Genomic DNA, 21,295 nt, shown 5'->3' on the forward strand with positions numbered 1-21,295 from the left:
AGCCGATCAGTGGCAGAGACAGGACAGAAAAGAAAGAGGATTCCTCTCTTGGTTTCGGGAAGACGAAGAAGGCGCCAGCAAACGACGTCTTGGGGTAAGGCAGACATCCAGGAACGTGGACAGGGACTGTAAGGCCTCAGTAGGAGCGTACAAACGACGACCGGAGTCGGGGAGGACATCCCGGAAGGTGGCCAGGCAGAGCAAGGACGCGGACGATGGTAGCCGGCAGCCACAGCGGGAAGCGCGTGCTCACTCTAGGACGCGCAGATGCAGTGCAGTTGCAGCGACAGTTGCAGGTAGTGGAGCAGGTCGCAGATGGCGCGAGGGTACCCAGTGGCGGCGCAGCCGCGGCGGCCACTGCGGGTGGCAGACGCCGCAGAGACGGTGCACCGTCACCGTCACCGGCAATGACAGACAGTGGCGCGTCTAACACACGGCGTGAGGACAGCCAGCAGCGGCCGCAGCGTAGACAGGCGCCACCAGGTCGCAGGTGAGACAGCGGAAGGCAGACATCAGGAGCGACGGTGGCGGCGGTGACGACGGACGGCACCGCAAGGGTGACGCTGTGTAGCAGGTGGCATATAAAAGCAACAGCACCCGTGAAAATTCCTACAGTGGGTTGAAAGGCTGGCAGGCATGTCATGAGACGGAGATAATGCTTCCGGCGCACGCTCTCATCTGCCTGGATACCAAACTAGGCTATTTGTTGGTTTGTCAGATAAGCTAAAATTAATACTGCAATGTATAAAACGCATGCTTGATCGAGACCGTCTTCACAGATTAGTTTTAAAACAGTTTTAACATTAATCCGTGAAGACTGTGTGTAAATGAGATCGGTCAATGTTTCGACTTTAAATAAAAAGGCAGCTGATGGTCGAACATGCATTTTATACACTACTGGCCATTAAAATTGCTACACCACGAAGGCGACGTGCTACAGACGCAAAATTTAACCGACAGGAAGAAGATGCTGTGATATGCAAATGATTAGCTTTTCAGAGCATTCACACAACGTTGGCGCCAGTGGCGACACCTACAACGTGCTGACATGAGGAAAGTTTCCAACCGATTTCTCATACACAAACAACAGTTGACCGGCGTTGCCTTGTGAAACGTTGTTGTGATGCCTCGTGTTAGGAGGAGAAATGCTTACCATCATGTTTCCGACTTTGATAAAGGTCGGATTGTAGCCTATCTCGATTGCGGTTTATCGTATTGCGACATTGCTGCTCGCGTTGGTGGAGATGCGATTACTATTAGCAGAATATGGAATCGGTGGGTTCAAGAGGGTAATACGGGAACGCTGTGCTGGATCCCAATGGCCTCGTATCACTAGCAGTCGAGATGACAGGTATCTTATCCGCACGGCTGTAACGGATCGTGCAACCCCGTCTCGATCCCTGAGTCAACAGATGAGGACGTTTGCAAGACAACAACCATCTGCACCAACAGTTCGACGACGTTTCCAGCAGCGTAGACTATCAGCTCGGAGACCATGGCTGAGGTTACCCTTGACGCTGCATCACAGACAGGAGCGCCTGCGATGGTCTACTCAACGACGAACCTGGGTGCGTGAATGGCAAAACGTCATTTTTTCGGATGAATCCAGGTTCTGTTTACAGCATCATGATGGTCGCATCCGTGTTTGGCGACATCGCGGTGAACGCACATTGGAAGCGTGTATTCGTCATCGCCATGCTGGCGTATTAGCCGTCGTGACGGTATGGTTGCCAAGGTTACACGTCTCGGTCACCTCTTGTTCGCATTGACGGTACTTTGAACAGTGGACGTTTCATTTCAGAAGCGTTACGACTCGTGGCTCTACCCTTCATTCGATCCCTGCGAAACCCTACATTTCAGCAGGATAATGCATGACCGCATGTTGCAGGTCCTGTACGGGCCTTTCTGGGTACAGAGAATGTTCCACTGCTGCCCTGGCCAGCACATTCTACAGATCTCTTAATAATTGAAAACGTCTGGTCAATGGTGGCCGAGCAACTGGCTCGTCACAATACGCCAGTCACTACCCTTGATGATCTGTGGTGTCGTGTTGAAGCTGCATGGGCAGCTGTACCTGTACACGCCATCCAAGCTCTGTTTGACTCAGTGCCAGGCGTATCGAGGCCGTTATTACGGCGAGAGGTTGTTGTTCTGGGTACTGATTTCTCAGAATCTATTCACCCAAATTGCGTGAAAAAGGAATCACATGTCAGTTCTAGTATAATATATTTGTCCAATGAATACCTGTTTATCATCTGCATTTCTTCTTGGTGTAGCAGTTTCAATGGCCAGGATCGTACTTTAGTCGGCCCTGTTAGTAGCCATCCTTCAAAAACGTTCAAATACCGCAATCGTTTGATGGCACTAAGAACACTTTAAAGAAGTTCCTTGACAATTTTGATCTTACATAGAACCAGAGTAGCACGATAGCTTTCTGAGATTTGTTGAAATTAAAATACTGGCCTCACGATGTAGGAAGTTATTAGTCAAAGCTCTAACCCCTATTTGGTGAGGTGTGCGTGCCATATTAACAGAAAACTATGACAATAGTATGACACTTCTACACATGTCAGATGTTTGCATGTCAGCAAGAGAGTGGGCAAAGTATAGCTCAGGGGGCTCAAGGTTGGATAACATGCAGCGTCATTTCAGGGAATCGGAGCTAGAAAGTAGCTTCTCCATGCTGTTCAGCTCCGACGACGAGGTGAAAGAAGAGGTTCATAACTTTCTTAACTGCATGGCGGCGAGCTGGTATGACAGGGGCATACAAAAATTGCCACAGTGTCTACAAAAATGCATCGACAGAAAGGTATTTATGTCGAAAAATATCTAAATGTTCAAGCTGTAAACGTATGTAAAGCAATGTAGAAATAAACAGGTCTATGTACTTACAAAAAAAATAGGAGACCTTATTTTTGGGATTACCCAAAAATATCAGCGAATTACCCAAAATATCAGCGATTGTCAACGCTCGGAAAGGTATTCTGGAGCAGCATCTGACCAGTCCAGTTCAGATCGTAAAATATCTAGAACTAATAAAACATGAAATTGAAGACAAGAGGTTCCCTGGAGACCTTTAATATACAGAGGATACCAATTAATCTGAACGCGAAGTAAAATAACGAGCGATCACAGTGTAAGTCGATAGATCAGAGCCTCAGAATATTCAAGGAGATATTTACAATTTTGTTCATGTATGATCATGACAAGTGTGAGGCTAAGATGCTGCAGTCAGTGCGACAAGTTCCGAAGGATTGGGTGTAGAAGCAAATAGTGTTCAACGAAAGTCTGTGGACACCCTTAAGTAAAAATTAATGGCTGTTTGTTTGCACCGTCATGTGTCATGACGGAAGTCCCACAGATATCATGCGACGAGGCAGAGTGAAGATAAAATGTTTAGATAAATATCGTTGGTATGCGGCTCAGATGGTGAGGCTGTCTGAACATTTACTACGGAAAAATGTCCCCAGTAGCGATATTGTGCCGAACTTAAGCTTGGAAATATAATGGTGTCCAAAATTAAAGCAACAAACTGCTATTTCCCCGTTCTGAGTCTAATTCACCATCTAGCCATCCAAACTGTCAGCAGGTTTCGTTACTATAGTGTTCTGCACGGAAGATGGCAATCCCATCAACGGACAACCACGCCAGCAGTGACTTCAAAGCACCTATCGAGCGGGATAGTCTTGGCTGGGCAGTACCACTTCCATAATCGCTGTGTACACAGCCACAGACGGTGCAGTAAGGCACAGAGAAGACGCCTACCAGTCTCCCTGGGGTGGAGGACTGTAAGAAGAATAGGAGCAGAGCCAACTGGTGTGGCCCAATAGTTTAATGCGAATCGTTCTGTTGTTCCTCAGATGGGGTGACAGTTTATAGAGAACGAAACTGTGTCCCGGGACTAAGACAGAGCCGACTACGTGGACGTCAGAAAGAGTGGATGCTTATTTGGCTGTAAGGGCACGACGGCACCGCCTTACTACTGCACTACAACTGGCATCTGACATCACAGCGTCCCCTCGAAGTGTTGTATCGAGGCAAACGGTGTACAGAAGGCTTCAGCAGAGTGACCTTTGTTGTGACTTGGCAAGACAGCCAAGCCACTATGAGGTGAAGCCGAAAGGCACGCGTTAAAGCTCACGCAGGCTGGCGTGAGATCTGGAAAATGACAAGGTCTTTATAGTAGCAAAAATAGTACGTAGCTTCTGGAATACTTAACTTTAATCCATAATTGGTGAACATCGGTCTGACGGTACATGCATCACAAGATAAATAGCAAATGATAATGGCGCCCTGCCAGGTCGCAGCAAACGACGTAGCTGAAGGCCACGCCAACTATCGTCTCGGCAAATGAGAGCGTAATTTGTCAGTGAACCATCGCTAGCAAAGTCGGCTGTACAACTGGGGCGAGTGCTAGGACGTCTCTCTAGACCTGCCGTGTGGCTGTACTAACGGACCGCGGCCGATTTTAAGGCTACCACCTAGCAAGTGTGGTGTCTGGCGGTGACACCACAACCTTCATTGTTGGAGACCTGCTGTCTGTTTACCTCTGGCGTGTCTTCACAGAAGGGAACGTCTAGAGTGGAGCCGTTAACATGCAACCTGGACGGTCGAACGGTGGGCCAATGTTCTTTTCACACATGAGACCCGATTTGGTCTGGAGAGTGATTCTCGACGGAGTCGCATTTGGAGGGCATGTAGAGCACGATTTCGGGACCGAAACATTGTAGAAAGTGATCGATATCGAGGAAGATCCCTAGTGGCGAGTGCAGAGATTGTGTAGACCACCTCTTCTTGAAACTGTGCGGATGAATCAGCAAGAGTTAACTTCTGTCAGGTGCAGTGAGGAGATCTTGGGATCTCATGCGCGGCTGTTGCGAGATGGGGTGGGTCCAGACTTCGTACTGATGGACGATAATGCTCAACCTTAGCATGGAAATGCAAGATACTGCACACATGGCGTGGCCTGCTCGCTTTCCCGATTTGAATCCCATAGAGTACGTCTGTAATGCAGTAGGGAGACGGTTTGCATCACGTCAGCATCGACCAACCACTCTCCAAGACTTGTGAACAGCTCTGCAGAAAGGATGAGCGTTTTTGCCTCAACGCGAGATTGATGAAATCACTGACCACATTTCTTGTCGTTGTCAGGCATGTATCGGTGTCATAGGTGGTCATATCCCATACTGAGCGCATTAACCAGTTGTAGGAGTTTATGTGCAAATCCATTAAGTTGGAGAACAACGAAGAACGTTTTCGTCCACCGCTAATGCGTGTTGTAGTTGATTATGTTCTGTATTCTTTACATTATTTCTACTTTACCATCACCTGTTTATACTGTTTTGGGGCAAAATAAACGCAAGGTTGCAAAATTTTCTTTTGTTGTTTCAATTTTGGATGCTGCCACGGTCGCAGGTTCGAATCCTGTCTCGGGCATGGATGTGTGTGATGTCCTTAGGTTAGTTAGGTTTAAGTATTTCTAGGTCTCATAGTGCTTAGAGCTATTTTAATTTTGGACACCGGTTTAGATAGCTGCATAGCGAATAATGAGAGGAAGAATATAAATGAACTTAAACTGTAACTGCCGATATAACCTGCAATTAGGTAAATAGGTGACTTAACAGCTGCAAGATATAAGTTGGATGAGCTATAAAGTGAGACGATACTAAGACAGAAGTACGTTCAACAACTCACTGGTAAGTGATTTATCTTTCTGGAATTTCATGGGTTCTGGTACAGTAATTATAGCCATACTAAATTGTCTATGCAGATATTGTAAATCTTTCTGAGACTGTTTTAAATTTATGTGCAAAACAAATGGGTAACAATTGTTGTAGAAAAATATTTGTTAAAAACGCTGTCGTATATCAGTGCCCAGAGAGGAATAGTCAGGTACCGTCCTACGAAAAGCTCATCCGGAGACAGTGAAAAGATAATTTTTGACAGATCTCTAGTGCCTGCTAGACACGTTGGAAATGAAGTTACAAGTGGTTTTATCAGAGTGTTAAAATAAAAACGGACAAACCCTGGAAAATGATAACACTGGTAGAGCCGGCCGGGATGGCCGAGCGGTTCTACGCGCTACAGTCTGGAACCGCTTGACCACTACGGCCGCAGGTTCGAATCCTGCCTCGGGCATGGATGTGTGTGTTGTCCTTATGTTAGTTAGGTTTAAGTAGTTCTAAGTTCTAGGAGACTAGTGACCTTAGAAGTTAAATCCCATAGTGCTCAGAGCCATTTGAACCATTTGAACACTGGTAGAAAGTGTGAAAAAGTTGTGTAAAGTGTTTTCTCTTCTGGGTACTAAAACTGTAATTACGTTATGAAGTGTACATTAATGTATCAAGCGAAATTCATAGTTAAGTTGATTGTAAAGTAGTGTATTTATCTGTTCTATCAGAAAAGGCAATTGGTAGGATAATGCGAAATGTCTCATATTGTAAAATAAAATGTATCTTTATTCAAGGTATTGTAGAATGTGTAACATTAGTATTCTGAAATCTAAAAATGTAAAAGTTTCTCTTACTGTATTTATATACATATTTCTGTAGTGGGCAGTTGTAAAGCAAATATGTGTGTCTTTTGAACATTGTTGTGGCAACGGCCTTGCCGCAGTGGATACACCGGTTCCCGTGAGATCACCGAAGTTAAGCGCTGTCGGGCGTGGTCGGCACTTGGGTGGGTGACCATCCAGACCACCATGCGCTGTTGCCATTTTTTGGGGTGCACTAAGCCTCGTGATGCTACTCGACCGAATAGTAGCGGCTTCGGTCAAGAATAGCATCACACCGACCGGGAGAGCGGTGTGCTGACCCCACGCCCCTCCTATCCGCATCATCCCCTGAGGATAACACGGCGGTCGGATGGTCCCGGTAGGTCACTCGTGAGCTGAAGACGGAGTGCTTTTTTTAACATTGTTGTAAAGCAAATGTGTTTGTTTACCCATTAATGAAATAAAATTTGTGAAAAACTTGTATAAAAATGTGTAGTCGCTGAGGACAGCACCTACAATTTTTTTCCTCATTGGTGGAGGCGTCGCACAGTTAGAAAATGCAACGATCAGAAAGCCAGAAAGAATAAGATTTTCTAGAAAGTACTCGGAGTACAAACTTGTGTACCCACCAGGTACCACGTGAGCTCACGTGGAGAAGCCATGAGGTGTGTCAAATGTACGTGGGGATCATAGAAGGGCGCACACGAGACCCCAAAGGGCGGTGGCCGGTAGCACCAATTTGGAAGGGGTGAAGAAACCTGTTGGGGGCCGGGGAGGGGGGGGGGGGGTCTGCAGCGGGGGGCGTAGCCCGGAAGAGTGTTCAGTACAGACAGCGGTACAGGGGGGACGTCTGTAGGGCACGCCCGGGTTCTGGACGTTGTATATTCACTCTGGCTCTGCTCGCGCTCACACTCATCAGCGTACTTCCTCCCATGGGATTTTGCAATCAGAAGTAGCGTACTTTCATTCAAATCATTATCCAGTTCCTGCTTAGACGATCATTTACAGATCGTACAGTAGCCATTCTTTGTTCGATTATTTCCCGGCCGAGTTCCATAACTCTTCTAAACTTCCAGTTAACCGTCTCGACGTTAATTGACTGGACGGATCTTCTCAATTCTCCAGCGTCACTGAGAATTCTAGACTGCTCACTGGACGCGACGAAGCGAGCCAACCTCGGATCGAATTCGCGTCGCAGATTTGCGACGACCGCTAGTGAGGTGGTCGGCGTGGATGGGGTTTCCTAGACCAACATCCAGTTACCCACGTCCCGGCTCATATACACACTAATCTGACTGACGCATGCTGTGTTACGATATATAATCGAAAGCTCTTTGCCCGTAGCTAAGAAAACATGTCTTTCACGTCCCCCGCGAGTACGGTCTCTCCCCGTTGCGCCGACTTACGGCGGCCAACATCAGCTCGCTCTCACATGGGGACCATACGAACTTCACGGATTCAATTCATATTGACAGTGTGTGTGCGGCACAACTAGCATTTGAACATATGTAAACAGAAAGACGCAACTCTCAGCTCGAGAAAATCGAGTATGAACATTTGGCGTACTTCTATACCTTGTATCGTAGCTATTACTCGAGCCCGCAGGCTAGTAACAGCTTTGTTTCATGCGCCCGAGATCTCTGGATCTACATCTACACTCCGCTAGCCACCAAGCGGTGTGTGGCGGAGGGCACAATTCGCTCCAAAGTCATATTCCCACATTCCCCCTCCCCTACACCGTCTGTTCCACTCGTGGATCGCGCGAGGGAAAAACGACTGTCTGGACGCCTCAGTACGAGCTCTAATTTCCCTTATCTCTGAATGGTGATCATTGCGCGATTTGAACGTTGGTGGTAATAATACATCCTCTACATCCTCGGAGAAGATCGGATTTCGGAATTTAGTGAGCAGCCCCTTCCGTTTAGCGCGCCGTCTGTCTGCAAGTGTGTCCCACTTCAAACTTCCTATGAGATCTGCAACCCTCTCACGATGGATAAATGTACCAGTCACGAATCTTGCCGCTCTTCTTTGGACCTTCTCAATCTCTTGAATCAGACCCAACTGGTAAGGGTCCCATACAGACGAACAGTACTCTAAGACTGGACGAACTAACGTATTGTAAGCTATTTCCTCTGTTGAAGGACTGTATCGCTTCAGGATTCTACCAATAAACAGCAATCCAGAGTTGGCTTTACCCGTTACTTTCTGATCATTCCATTTGAGATCATTTAGAATAGTCACACCAAGATACTTGACGGATGTTACCGCTTCCAAAGACTGGGCATTTAATTTGTACTCTTACATTAATGGGGATTTTCGCCTTGTTATACGCAGTAGGTTACACTTACTAATATTGAGATATAACTGCCAGTCATTACACCACGCATTTATTTTCTGCAAATCCTCATTAATCTGTTCACAACTTTCGTGTCTAAATGCGCTGTGCTGATGTTTTTTTCCATTCACAAGCAATTATAACAACCAATTTATTACGACTGCTCAAATTATCAACATTTATTTACTTATTTATTAGTTTTATAAGCGTTATCGTGAAAAAAGGAGAAAATGTTTTCGTAACAAGGCTGGATATAAGAGAAAGATACACGAAAACTTTCAGTCAAATCAGTATTGTAATTTTATTTATATTCTTAGATCTACATCTGTGAAAAAGCTATTAGCGCCACTGCTACGCGTCTATTTGAACAGGTGCATTTCAGATATAGAAACACGCCTATAACTTTCGTTTATGTCACACAGCGCTTCCTAGGTATTGCGATTTTTTTGCCATCAGTGTCTTAGACATTGGATCTCAAGAAAGAAGTCTGCTTCTTATATTGAGACAAATGTGATAGCCTTAAAAGAGTATAATTTTTTAAATTGTGAGTCAGAAATGCGTCGGCAGAGACAGTAAAAAAGTGGCTAGTGGATAAATAATGATTAAGAATAACTGTTCTAACTGAAATATTATCAACGCCTTCCTTTTATGCCAACGCTCATCTTCGATGCTTGTGTGAGTAGGTGAAACGGCGTTTCCATCTGTGTGGCTCGGAAATGTGCACCCGCTAGACTACTCCCTGCCCTAATTGTGCCTAAAGCATCGAATTTATCTCCCACTACGGCTTGATTCTATCACAGTGGATAGATTAAGGACGGAAGAGGATAGCAGAACTCCGCTCCAATAGGAGGTGACCACAGAGTCAATTAAACATGGACATTTCCGTAAAGACGCTCAAAAATTAATAATGAAGCCTACAAATTTAATAACGTACAGAGGCGCTGAAATAGATAGAAGAAGTAGGTGCATAGCAGAACATTATTACTGAGGTACAGAAAGGCCCTCAGGAAACTTCTAGGGACTTGGAGACGAGCATAGAAGGAATACAGTTTCCAGGATAAATATGTTGGTATCACTCTTGGCCTTACACTGGCTTTCAGGAAGCATTATCTACGTGTAAAAAAAAAAGTATGTGCAAGAAATAACATATTGCACAATGTCACTGGACAGCTTGGGGTGCAGCAGCAAAACAGTAACAACTGTAGCTTTACCTTTGTGTTACGTTGCAGGTGAATATACTAACTCTGTTTGGTATAATTATTGCCATACTAAACAAGAGAATATTGCTCTTCATGAGTCTTGTAGAATCATTAACGGATGTCTGAAATCTAGACTCCGGGATTAACTCTACAATTTAGCTGGAATTGCCCCTCCAAACATCACGCGAGAGGTAGTTACATGCAGAGGAAGGCGAAAAGGAAGATCAGAGTGTAACGTCCTTTCATTCAGGTCATTAGAGGCGCAGAGAAAGACACAAGGTATCTATCTCCGATAACCCCTCCCCCCCCCCCTCCGCTCTGCCTTCACGAGTAACAATAAAAAAAAATGTCATGATGACAAGAGATAACATTGAAGACGAAAAAGGAAGATCAGAGTGTAACGTCCTTTCATTCAGGTCATTAGAGGCGCAGAGAAAGACACAAGGTATCTATCTCCGATAATCCCTCCTCCCCCCCTCCCCTCTGCCTTCACGAGTAACAATAAGAAAAAATGTCATGATTACAAGAGATAACATTGTCCAACTTACGTATTACCGATTATCTATGTGAAAAACGAGACTGAAAACCATTGGAAGACATTATTTAAAAATTTAGCTGTTAATTTCAGTGAAGAATGGGATGTGTGGAAGCTCTGAACGGGATTATAACTGGGATCGCAAGGTCAAAAGACAGTGACCGTGGAGTACTTACACTCACTTAGAATACGTCCTATAAGAGGTAGCGTTGGTGACCTGATGTCTGTAAGTTCTGAAGCCGTTGTTAATGGTAAGTACAGCGCTAAAGTTGTTCAGATTGTCAGCTTTGTCTTATTTCTTTCGCTTAACATTCTTTCAATGTATGGACTATGATATGTAAGATGTAACATCGTCTTCATTTTTTAAAATTAGGTTTTAATTTAGAGATCTTGTCATGTATCCTTGTATACCGAATTTTCTTGCTTTGACACGAGTAAATAAATAATAAATTACTGAACTGATAGCCAAGTCAGAAAAGCCAATCTCGTAAGTAATCAGTGGATACAAACTGAAGAAATGAAACACTTAATTAAGGGCGAGCGAGAGAGCTGCTGCCCTATGAGAGCAGGTAGCAGTAGAATGCTGCAGATTACTTCAGCGACGGTAGCGAGGCGTCAGTGGTCGTGATGCAATCGTAATTAAGAGTTGTCATCGTGATTCTGGGTAATCTGATTGGCGCAACTAGCGAGCAACAAGATCAGTATACGTTTTTCTAAGTAACCATCAATCTCTTGTCGACCCTTCTCATGTCTGCAGAGGTAGGTTAAACTATCTCAATTTGGAGAGTAAAGGGTAGGACCATGCAGTCTGGAGACTTACTGCACCAACCACGCAAACCCATCTTGCTGCAGAAGAACTCAAGTGGTAGCGAGCCAGAACTCTTGCTTTGGTGTTATTTAACACCTTGGGTTCAAATGGTTCAAATGGCTTTGAGCACTACGGGACTTAACATCTGAGGTCATCAGTCCCCTATAACTTAGAACTACTTAAACCTAACTCGCCTAAGGACATAACACACATCCATGCCCCAGGCAGGAATCGAACCTGCGAGCGTAGTGGTCGCGTGGTTCCAGACTGAAGCGACTAGAACCGCTCGGGCACACCGGCCGGCAACACCTTGGGTTTCAGACAGAATGTCCAAAGGCGTAGTGGGCACTACTTCTCAAATTTACTCTGTTCACAGGCACAGTTTTGGGTAGGCAGCATAGTTGCGCTATTTTGTCAGATACTGACTTTTTCAAACAGCGAGAAGGAACTACTTATCTACCATCATTCATGCTGAAACGGGCTTTAAATCGTTGCACAGAGGGTCCCATTACAACGGAAAACGCTGTCTGCGAAAATACCAACTGTTGCAGTAACTGCAATTACGTCCAGCAAAAGTTATGGACAGTACCTCTGTAACGGAGCATCATTACAACGTGTTTGGTACCTCTAATTTTCTATCGCAACGTACTTAAAATCGCTAATCAAATTATAATTAAAACTGATTATCAATGGCGAAATAACACAGCTAACCGGTAGCAAATAATTCTTAATACATTTACCTAAGTTTCTACAACTCTAAGGATGTTTTAATCAGAATGAAAATTTAAAAGCCCTATAATATAGTACATTGAAAATTACGTTTAACAGAAACATTAACAAAGATGAAAAATATCATAACAAAGAAAGGTTACTTACGTAAAGTTACATTGCGAGAAGGCTATAGTTTTGTAAATAAAACCACCTTTTCCTGCTGCCACTTAATTTATTCATCCCATACATATTTCGCCTTTTCTTGTTCTAAGGCATCATCAGTGGGATCTATAGCGATACTGTTTTGTTAGTTTTGGGTTATTAAACAGTTCAAGTCGCGATTTTTTATGTAAAAAAGTAATTACCATTTGCTGATCTTTGTTTCCTTTCATCTGGTCTGGATGTCGCATAACTATTTTGCCATAAACAGCTTAACAACCAATGAAATTCAATTTAAGAGAATCCTAAAGGATTTAGTGGTGGCCAACTCCTTCTATTCCATTGATGAATTTCCCAGTAGAACCAACCGATTGTGTCTGTGTGTGTGTATCAAGTACAATCTAACTTCTGCACCATTTCAGTGGAGTAATTTGTACAGAAAGGAGATGGCAGTTATAAGAGTCGGGGGGACATGAAAGGGAAGCAGTGGTTGGGAAGGGAGTGAGACAGGGTTGAAGCCTCTCCCCGATGCTATTCAATCTATATATTGGGCAAGCAGTAATGGAAATGAAAGAAAAGTTCGGAGTAGGTATTAAAATCCATGGAGAAGAAATAAAAACTTTGAGGTTCGCCGATAACAATTGTAATTCTGTCAGAGACAGCAAAGGACTTGGAAGAGCAGTTGAACGGAATGGACAGTGTCTTGAAATGAGGGTATAAGATGGACATCAACAAAAGCAAAACGAGGATAATGGAATGTAGTCGAATTAAGTCGGGTGATGCTGCGGGAATTAGGTAAATGAGACACTTAAAGTAGTAAACGAGTTTTGCTATTTGGGGAGCAGAATAACTGATGATGGTCGAAGTAGAGAGGATATAAAATGCAGACTGGCAATGGCAAGGAAAGCGTTTCTGAAGAAGAGAAATTTGTTAACATCGAGTATTCATTTAAGTGTCAGAAAGTCGTTTCTGAAAGTATTTGTATGGAGTCTAGCCATGTATGGTAGTGAAGCATGGACGATAAATAGTTTAGACAAGAAGAGAATAGAAGCTTTCGAAATGTGGTGCTACAGAAGAATGATGAAGATTAGATTGGTAGATCACATAACTGATGAGGAGATATTGAATAGAATTGGGTAGAAGAGGAGTTTGTGGCACAACTTGACTAGAAGAAGGGATCGGTTGGTAGGAAATGTTCTGAGGCATCAGAGCATCACCAATTTAGTACTGGAGGGCAGCGTGGAGGGTAAAAATCATAGAGCGAGGTCAAGAGATGAATACACTAAGCAGATTCAGAAGGATGGGGGCTGCAGTAGGTACTGGGAGATGAAGAGGCTTGCACAGGATAGAGTAGCATGGAGAGCTGCATCAAACCAGTCTCACGACTGAAGACCACAACAACAACAAATGTGTTCATTGTAAATAAGTGTTGTAGTAGTTCTATTATATGTTTATTAACTTATACATAAAAAAATTTAATTTGAAATTCAGTGCATTAACGCGACCTTAGTACATGAATGTTGTAAAATGATCCTTTCATATAGTGTTCATTAAAAAAAAAAATGACGATCCTTCCACTTGGAACCTGTGGAAGGTACATTAGGCTATTTGTTTTATTTGTTAATAATTGTGAGTGTATGAGAGAGAGAGAGAGTGAGAGTGAGAGTGAGAGTGAGAGAGAGAGAGAGAGAGTGAGAGATAGAGAGGGAACTGAAGAATAACTTTTTTTCTTTTTTTGGTTGGGGGAGGTTGGGGGTTTGAATTGTATGGTGTTGAATATGAATATACTAGCTGTTAGCGAGTGGTTGAAAGTTTCGGTGACAGGTGGTATTATTATTATATCAGATAGTATTATTATATTAATCCTCTTCTGGAGCCTTATTCTATTATTTTAGCTCATAGTGTAAATAATGAATTGCTTGGCATGTGTACTTGATCATTCAACAGGGTTTTTCTTTCTGCTTTTGTTTTCTGTATGTGGTAATTTTCTCGCAGGGTTAGGAGGTGTTTTTTTATTGTTGATTCTAAATATTTTCGTACCATCTTCTCTAGAGGTTGGTTTGTGGTCATGTTCTCTTAGGTGTTCTGCAAATGTGGAGTGGCTTGTCCCATATTTCCAGGCTCTCATGTGTTCTTTGTATCTGACATCAAATGTTCTACCTGTTTGTCCTATATATCTGCCTTCACAAGAGTTACAGTTTCGCTGATATATCAGTCCTTTCTGGTATATGCCTCTGTTTTTTGCCAGTTTTGGTGTTTGTTTTTGTACAGAATTGTCTATGCTAGGTTTATTCCCTGTCTTTTGAAAATGTTGATGATTTTGTGGGTGAGTGTGTTTGTAGGTCATTGTGTACCATCTTGTGTTTTCCTTCGTCTTTTTCTGATTATCCTGTGGAGTTGTTAAGGGACTATGGGTTTATGTTTGGTTCTGTTGTGTTTTTATCTGTCGTTTGGTGCTTTCTGCTTTGAATTTACTTTTAATTTTGTTGTTTAGCTTTGTGACCATGTTATTATTGTAACCATTATCTTGTGCTATCTGCATTATTACGTCCAGTGGTTTTAGTAGCTTTCTTTGGTGAGTGGCACTGTGTCGAGCCTATGGAGAATGTGTCGAAGTCCTGATTGCTTTTATGAGTGTGGGTGGTTCGAGGATTGGGGAATGATAATGTCCTTGGTGTGGGTTTACGGTAAATTGCAAACATATGCTTATTGTTTTGTTTTTTGATAGTTATATCCAGAAAGTTAATTTGGTTGTTCTGTTCTCTTTCAATTTTGAATTTTATATTTTTATGTATCTTATTGACCTTAGTTTGTAGACTATAAGAACCTGAAAAGACCATAAGAACCTGAAAATTTATAGTCAACTGCCCAATGAACAGATTAAAGAAATACACACATTAATAAAGCTCATAACAGAGCAAAATTACTTCCAATTCAATAATGAATTTTATTTACAAGAAGATGGATTACCAATGGGGTCCCCAGTTTCAGGAGCCTTAGGAAAATATTTTATAAACCTCACTGAAGAGATCATTTTCACAAAAATAGTAGCAAAAGAATACAACATGCTATATTGGTTCAGGTATATTGATGACATCATTTGTTAATATATGAACCACAAACAAAAACTGAAAAACTACATACTAACATCAACAAGAGACATATAAATATAAGATTCCCAACTGAAAGAGAACAGAGCAACCAAATTAACTTTCTGGATATAAAAATAAAAAAACAAAACAATAAGCATATGTTTGAAATTTATCGTAAGCTCACAGCAATGGCCGCAAAGTTGTGCTTAAATGTCGGTAATAAAGTGGTAGTGCGACCCCCAGACCAAATGAGAGGGAACGCAATCAGCAAATCGTAAGTAATTACATTTTTACATACAAAATCTTGACGTAAACTGTTTAATAACCTGAAATTAACAAAACTGTATCGTTATACACTCCTGGAAATGGAAAAAAGAACACATTGACACTGGTGTGTCAGACCCACCATACTTGCTCCGGACACTGCGAGAGGGCTGTACAAGCAATGATCACACGCACGGCACAGCGGACACACCAGGAACCGCGGTGTTGGCCGTCGAATGGCGCTAGCTGCGCAGCATTTGTGCACCACCGCCGTCAGTGTCAGCCAGTCTGCCGTGGCATACGGAGCTCCATCGCAGTCTTTAACACTGGTAGCATGCCGCGACAGCGTGGACGTGAACCGTATGTGCAGTTGACGGACTTTGAGCGAGGGCGTATAGTGGGCATGCGGGAGGCCGGGTGGACGTACCGCCGAATTGCTCAACACGTGGGGCGTGAGGTCTCCACAGTACATCGATGTTGTCGCCAGTGGTCGGCGGAAGGTGCACGTGCCCGTCGACCTGGGACCGGACCGCAGCGACGCACGGATGCATGCCAAGACCGTAGGATCCTGCGCAGTGCCGTAGGGGACCGCACCGCCACTTCCCAGCAAATTAGGGACACTGTTGCTCCTGGGGTATCGGCGAGGACCATTCGCAACCGTCTCCATGAAGCTGGGCTACGGTCCCGCACACCGTTAGGCCGTCTTCCGCTCACGCCCCAACATCGTGCAGGCCGCCTCCAGTGGTGTCGCGACAGGCGTGAATGGAGGGACGAATGGAGACGTGTCGTCTTCAGCGATGAGAGTCGCTTCTGCCTTGGTGCCAATGGTGGTCGTATGCGTGTTTGGCGCCGTGCAGGTGAGCGCCACAATCAGGACTGCATACGACCGAGGCACACAGGGCCAACACCCGGCATCATGGTGTGGGGAGCGATCTCCTACACTGGCCGTACACCACTGGTGATGGTCGAGGGGACACTGAATAGTGCACGGTACATCCAAACCGACATCGAACCCATCGTTCTACCATTCCTAGACCGGCAAGGGAACTTGCTGTTCCAACAGGACAATGCACGTCCGCGTGTATCCCGTGCCACCCAACGTGCTCTAGAAGGTGTAAGTCAACTACCCTGGCCAGCAAGATCTCCTGATCTGTCCCCCATTGAGCATGTTTGGGACTGGATGAAGTGTCGTCTCACGCGGTCTGCACGTCCAGCACGAACGCTGGTCCAACTGAGGCGCCAGGTGGAAATGGCATGGCAAGCCGTTCCACAGGACTACATCCAGCATCTCTACGATCGTCTCCATGGGAGAATAGCAGCCTGCATTGCTGCGAAAGGTGGATATACACTGTACTAGTGCCGACATTGTGCATGCTCTGTTGCCTGTGTCTATGTGCCTGTGGTTCTGTCATTGTGATCATGTGATGTATCTGGCCCCAGCAATGTGTCAATAAAGTTTCCCCTTCCTGGGACAATGAATTCACGGTGTTCTTATTTCAATTTCCAGGAGTGTAGATCCCACTTATGATGCCTGAGAACAGGAGAAGGCGAAACGCGTCTGGGACAGATCAATTAAGTGGCAGCAGGAAAAGGCAGTTTTATTTACAAATCGAGTATTCCTATGCTTGCTACGGAGGATGGCCACGCAAACAAACTTGCTATAGTCAAAGTTTAAAGCAGACATGCTCAAGTCAAAAATTAAAAATTGAAAACATCTCATCGTCTGGGACATACATCTTGCAAGAAACATAATCAGATTGAACGGCCCAGTGGCTTACATTGCTATTATAAAAGCAAGACACAAGTTTCGCCGCCTATCGGGCGCTGACAGTGACATATGTCCGTTTGAGACATGACAAAAATAATCGAATAAAATAACAGTTAAATATAAAAACAAAATTCAAAGGATGAGAGCTTAATGTGTTTTTGAAAATACAATGTAGTCAAGTAAATGAAGTGCTACTAGCATCTATCGGGTTGAACTGAAATGCCCATTACGTAAAATACCACAGAGTGTTATAGGATATTTACAATAAGAGCTTCACAATCCAAAAATATGTGCATGAAGGAAACTTTAGTGGAACATATATGTATGAGATTTGAAGAAAATGTTGTTTCGGAACCAGAGGCAGGGAATCGTAGTAAAAAATGAAGGGATCAAAAATCCACGAGTAGTGGATTAAGCCTTTGAGAAACTTGTTGTTACAATTACGTTCAAAATATCATTTTTAGGCACGTAGGCTTGTCAGTCATTAGTTTCCCAAACTTGGAATCACACTGGACAAATAAATAATTTAAACTGAAACTATCACTCTATTTAAAACTAGAAAAAACTATTGAAGGATAACCGACGCGTTACTAATTACTATTACCTAAATTATTTATCTAGTATATACAGTCTAAGACAAAAAAAAAACGGTGCACTGCGAAGGAGTTATGCAAATCGGTTAGAAATATACAGGCATCGACGGAAAGTTTGGCGCCCTGTGTATGAATGTGCGACGCTGCAGAGCAATACCACGGCGCAGCTGGTAAGGATAGTAAAAAGGGGATGGGTTGATACTAAGGCACAAAATCTTCGAGAATTTCAATCTGTGTATTCAGCTGAACAGTAACTATGCCTCGCAGACAGAAGCTAACAATATACGCAGATGCCAGCATTTTGAGAGGGAACATGTAACTGGGCCCAAAGTAGCCGATTAGAGTAATCGGCAAATTACTCGATGTTTCAATCGTCCTACGGACATCGAAATGACAGATACTGAAATAACCAAACGCAGAACTAAAAAGCAGCTACAATCGCTTAGTAGTGGAAAGACGTCAGGACCAGATGAGATACGTATAAGATTCTATAAAGATTGTGGGAAAGAAGTTGCTCCTCTTCTAGCAGTAATTAATCGTAGATCGCTTGAGCAGCGAAAGGTACCTGACTGAAATAAAGCACAGGTTATTCCCGTTTTTAAGAAAGGCCGTAAGACAGATCCATACAGTTACAGACTTAGACATCAATCTGTTGTAGAATTATGGAACATGTTTTATGCTTAAGAATTATTATGTTCTTGGAAAATGAACATCTCCTCTGTAAAAATGAAACACGGATTCCGCAAACAGAGTTACTGAGAAACTCAGCTCTTTATGTTTCTCCACGAGATCCACAGCGCAGTGGACAACGGCGCTCAGGTTGACGCCGTATTCCTTGATTTGAGTAAGGCATTTGACACCGGCCAGCGTTGCCGTTTAATGAAAAGAATACGAGCTTACGGAACATCGGAGCAGACTTGCGATTCGGTTCAAGACTTTCTTGCCGACAGAACTCAATACGCCGCTCTTAATGGAACAAAAACGACAGTTAATATCTGGAGTACCACAGGGAAGTGTGATAGGACCGTTGCTGTTTACAATATATATATATATATATATATATAGAGATGCTGGATGTAGTCCTGTGGAACGGCTTGCCATGCCATTTCCACCTGGCGCCTCAGTTGGACCAGCGTTCGTGCTGGACGTGCAGACCGCGTGAGACGACGCTTCATCCAGTCCCAAACATGCTCAATGGAGGACAGATCCGGAGATCTCGCTGGCCAGGGTAGTTGACTTACACCTTCTAGAGCACGTTTGGTGGCACGGGATACATGCGGAAGTGCATTGTCCTGTTGGAACAGCAAGTTCCCTTGCAGGTCTAGGAATGGTAGAACGATGGGTTCGATGACGGTTTGGATGTACCGTGCACTATTCAGTGTCCCCTCGACGATCACCAGTGGTGTACGGCCTGTGTAGGGGATCGCTCCCCACACCATGATGCCGGGTGTTGGCCCTGTGTGCCTTGGTCGTATGCAGTCCTGATTGTGGCGCTCACCTGCACGGCGCCAAACACGCATACGATCATCATTGGCACCAAGGCAGAAGCGACTCTCATCGCTGAAGACGACACGTCTCCGTTCGTCCCTCCATTCACGCCTGTCGCGACACCACTGGAGGCGGGCTGCACGATGTTGGGGCGTGAGCGGAAGACGGCCTAACGGTGTGCGGGACCGTATCCCAGCTTCATGAAGATGGTTGCGAATGGTCCTCGCCGATACCCCAGGAGCAACAGTGTCCCTAATTTGCTGGGAAGTGGCGGTGCGGTCCCCTACGGCACTGCGTAGGATCCTACGGTCTTGGCGTGCATCCGTGCGTCGCTGCGGTCCAGTCCCAGGTCGACGGGCACGTGCACCTTCCGCCGACCACTGGCGACAACATCGATGTACTGTGGAGACCTCACGCCCCACGTTTTGAGCAATTCGGCGGTACGTCCACCCAGCCTCCCGCATGCCCACTATACGCCCACGCTCAAAGTCCGTCAACTGCACATACGGTTCACGTCCACGCTGTCGCGGCATGCTACCAGTGTTAAAGACTACGATGGAGCTCCGTATGCCACGGCAAACTGGCTGACACTGACGGCGGCGGTGCACAAATGCTGCGCAGCTAGCGCCATTCGACGGCCAACACCGCGGTTCCGGGTGTGTCCGCTGTGCCGTGCGTGTGATCATTGCTTGTACAGCCCTTTCGCAGTGTCCGGAGCAAGTATGGTGGGTCTGACACACCGGTGTCAATGTGTTCTTTTTTCCATTTCCAGGAGTATATACGAGGCCTGTTCAGAAAGTAAGCTCCGATTGATTGCCAAATTGAAACCACAGTGAACATCAGAAATGTTTTACTTGTAACAATTAGCTACACCTTTCAGCTACTTCTCTACGTAGTCGCCGTTCTGACTTAGACTTTTGTCATAGCGTTGTACCAACTTTTCAATAGCCTCATCATAGAAGGCACACGCCAGTGCTTTCCGCCAATTCTCCACGCTGGCCTACACCTCGTTGTCTGTGTCAAAATGTTGTCTTCAAAGACAGCGGTTCATGTGACCAGAGATGAAACTCAGGGGGAGACAATTGCGGACTGTATTGTGGGTAATCTAACATTTCCATCTGAAAACGATGCAGGAGCATCTTCATTGCCCCTGCAGAATGCGGCTGAGAATTGTCGTGAAGACGAAACAGCACGACAGTTATGTAATGTTAGCTGCATAGCTTCAGGCGAAATTTCTCACCAGGCCCTCGTACTTGGCGGCAGACACTATTTTCTAGACATCTTTACGCTCAGAAATGAGAAGAGCGACGTGATGCTAACTGGGGTTATACTAGAGACACTACCCAACACATCTGTGCAAAGCTTTATAGGATTTTCATAGTCGTTTCCATTTCGCGACCGATCGGAGCTTACTTTCTGAACGCCCCTCGTATATATATATATATATATATATATATATATATATATATATATATATATATATATATATATATATATATATACTCCTGGAAATGGAAAAAAGAACACATTGACACCGGTGTGTCAGACCCACCATACTTGCTCCGGACACTGCGAGAGGGCTGTACAAGCAATGATCACACGCATGGCACAGCGGACACACCAGGAACCGCGGTGTTGGCCGTCGAATGGCGCTAGCTGCGCAGCATTTGTGCATCGCCGCCGTCAGTGTCAGCCAGTTTGCCGTGGCATACGGAGCTCCATCGCAGTCTTTAACACTGGTAGCATGCCGCGACAGCGTGGACGTGAACCGTATGTGCAGCTGACGGACTTTGAGCGAGGGCGTATAGTGGGCATGCGGGAGGCCGGGTGGACGTACCGCCGAATTGCTC

General features: G+C 44.7%; 1 protein-coding gene and 1 pseudogene across 1 annotated transcript in view; both read left to right on the forward strand.

Moving 5' to 3' along the window:
- The first annotated feature begins 215 nt into the window (after positions 1-215).
- LOC126413137 (uncharacterized) overlaps positions 216-21,295 on the forward strand; it is a 62,438-nt gene continuing 41,358 nt past the window's right edge. Inside the window, exon 1 of the mRNA XM_050083030.1 lies at positions 216-490. Coding sequence (XP_049938987.1) covers positions 216-490 — 275 coding nt within the window. The remainder of the gene's footprint in view (positions 491-21,295) is intronic.
- LOC126413359 (5S ribosomal RNA) lies at positions 6,597-6,714 on the forward strand (annotated as a pseudogene).

Source organism: Schistocerca serialis, chromosome 7 (genome assembly GCF_023864345.2).
Source record: "Schistocerca serialis cubense isolate TAMUIC-IGC-003099 chromosome 7, iqSchSeri2.2, whole genome shotgun sequence".
Classification (NCBI taxonomy): Eukaryota; Metazoa; Arthropoda; class Insecta; order Orthoptera; family Acrididae; genus Schistocerca; species Schistocerca serialis.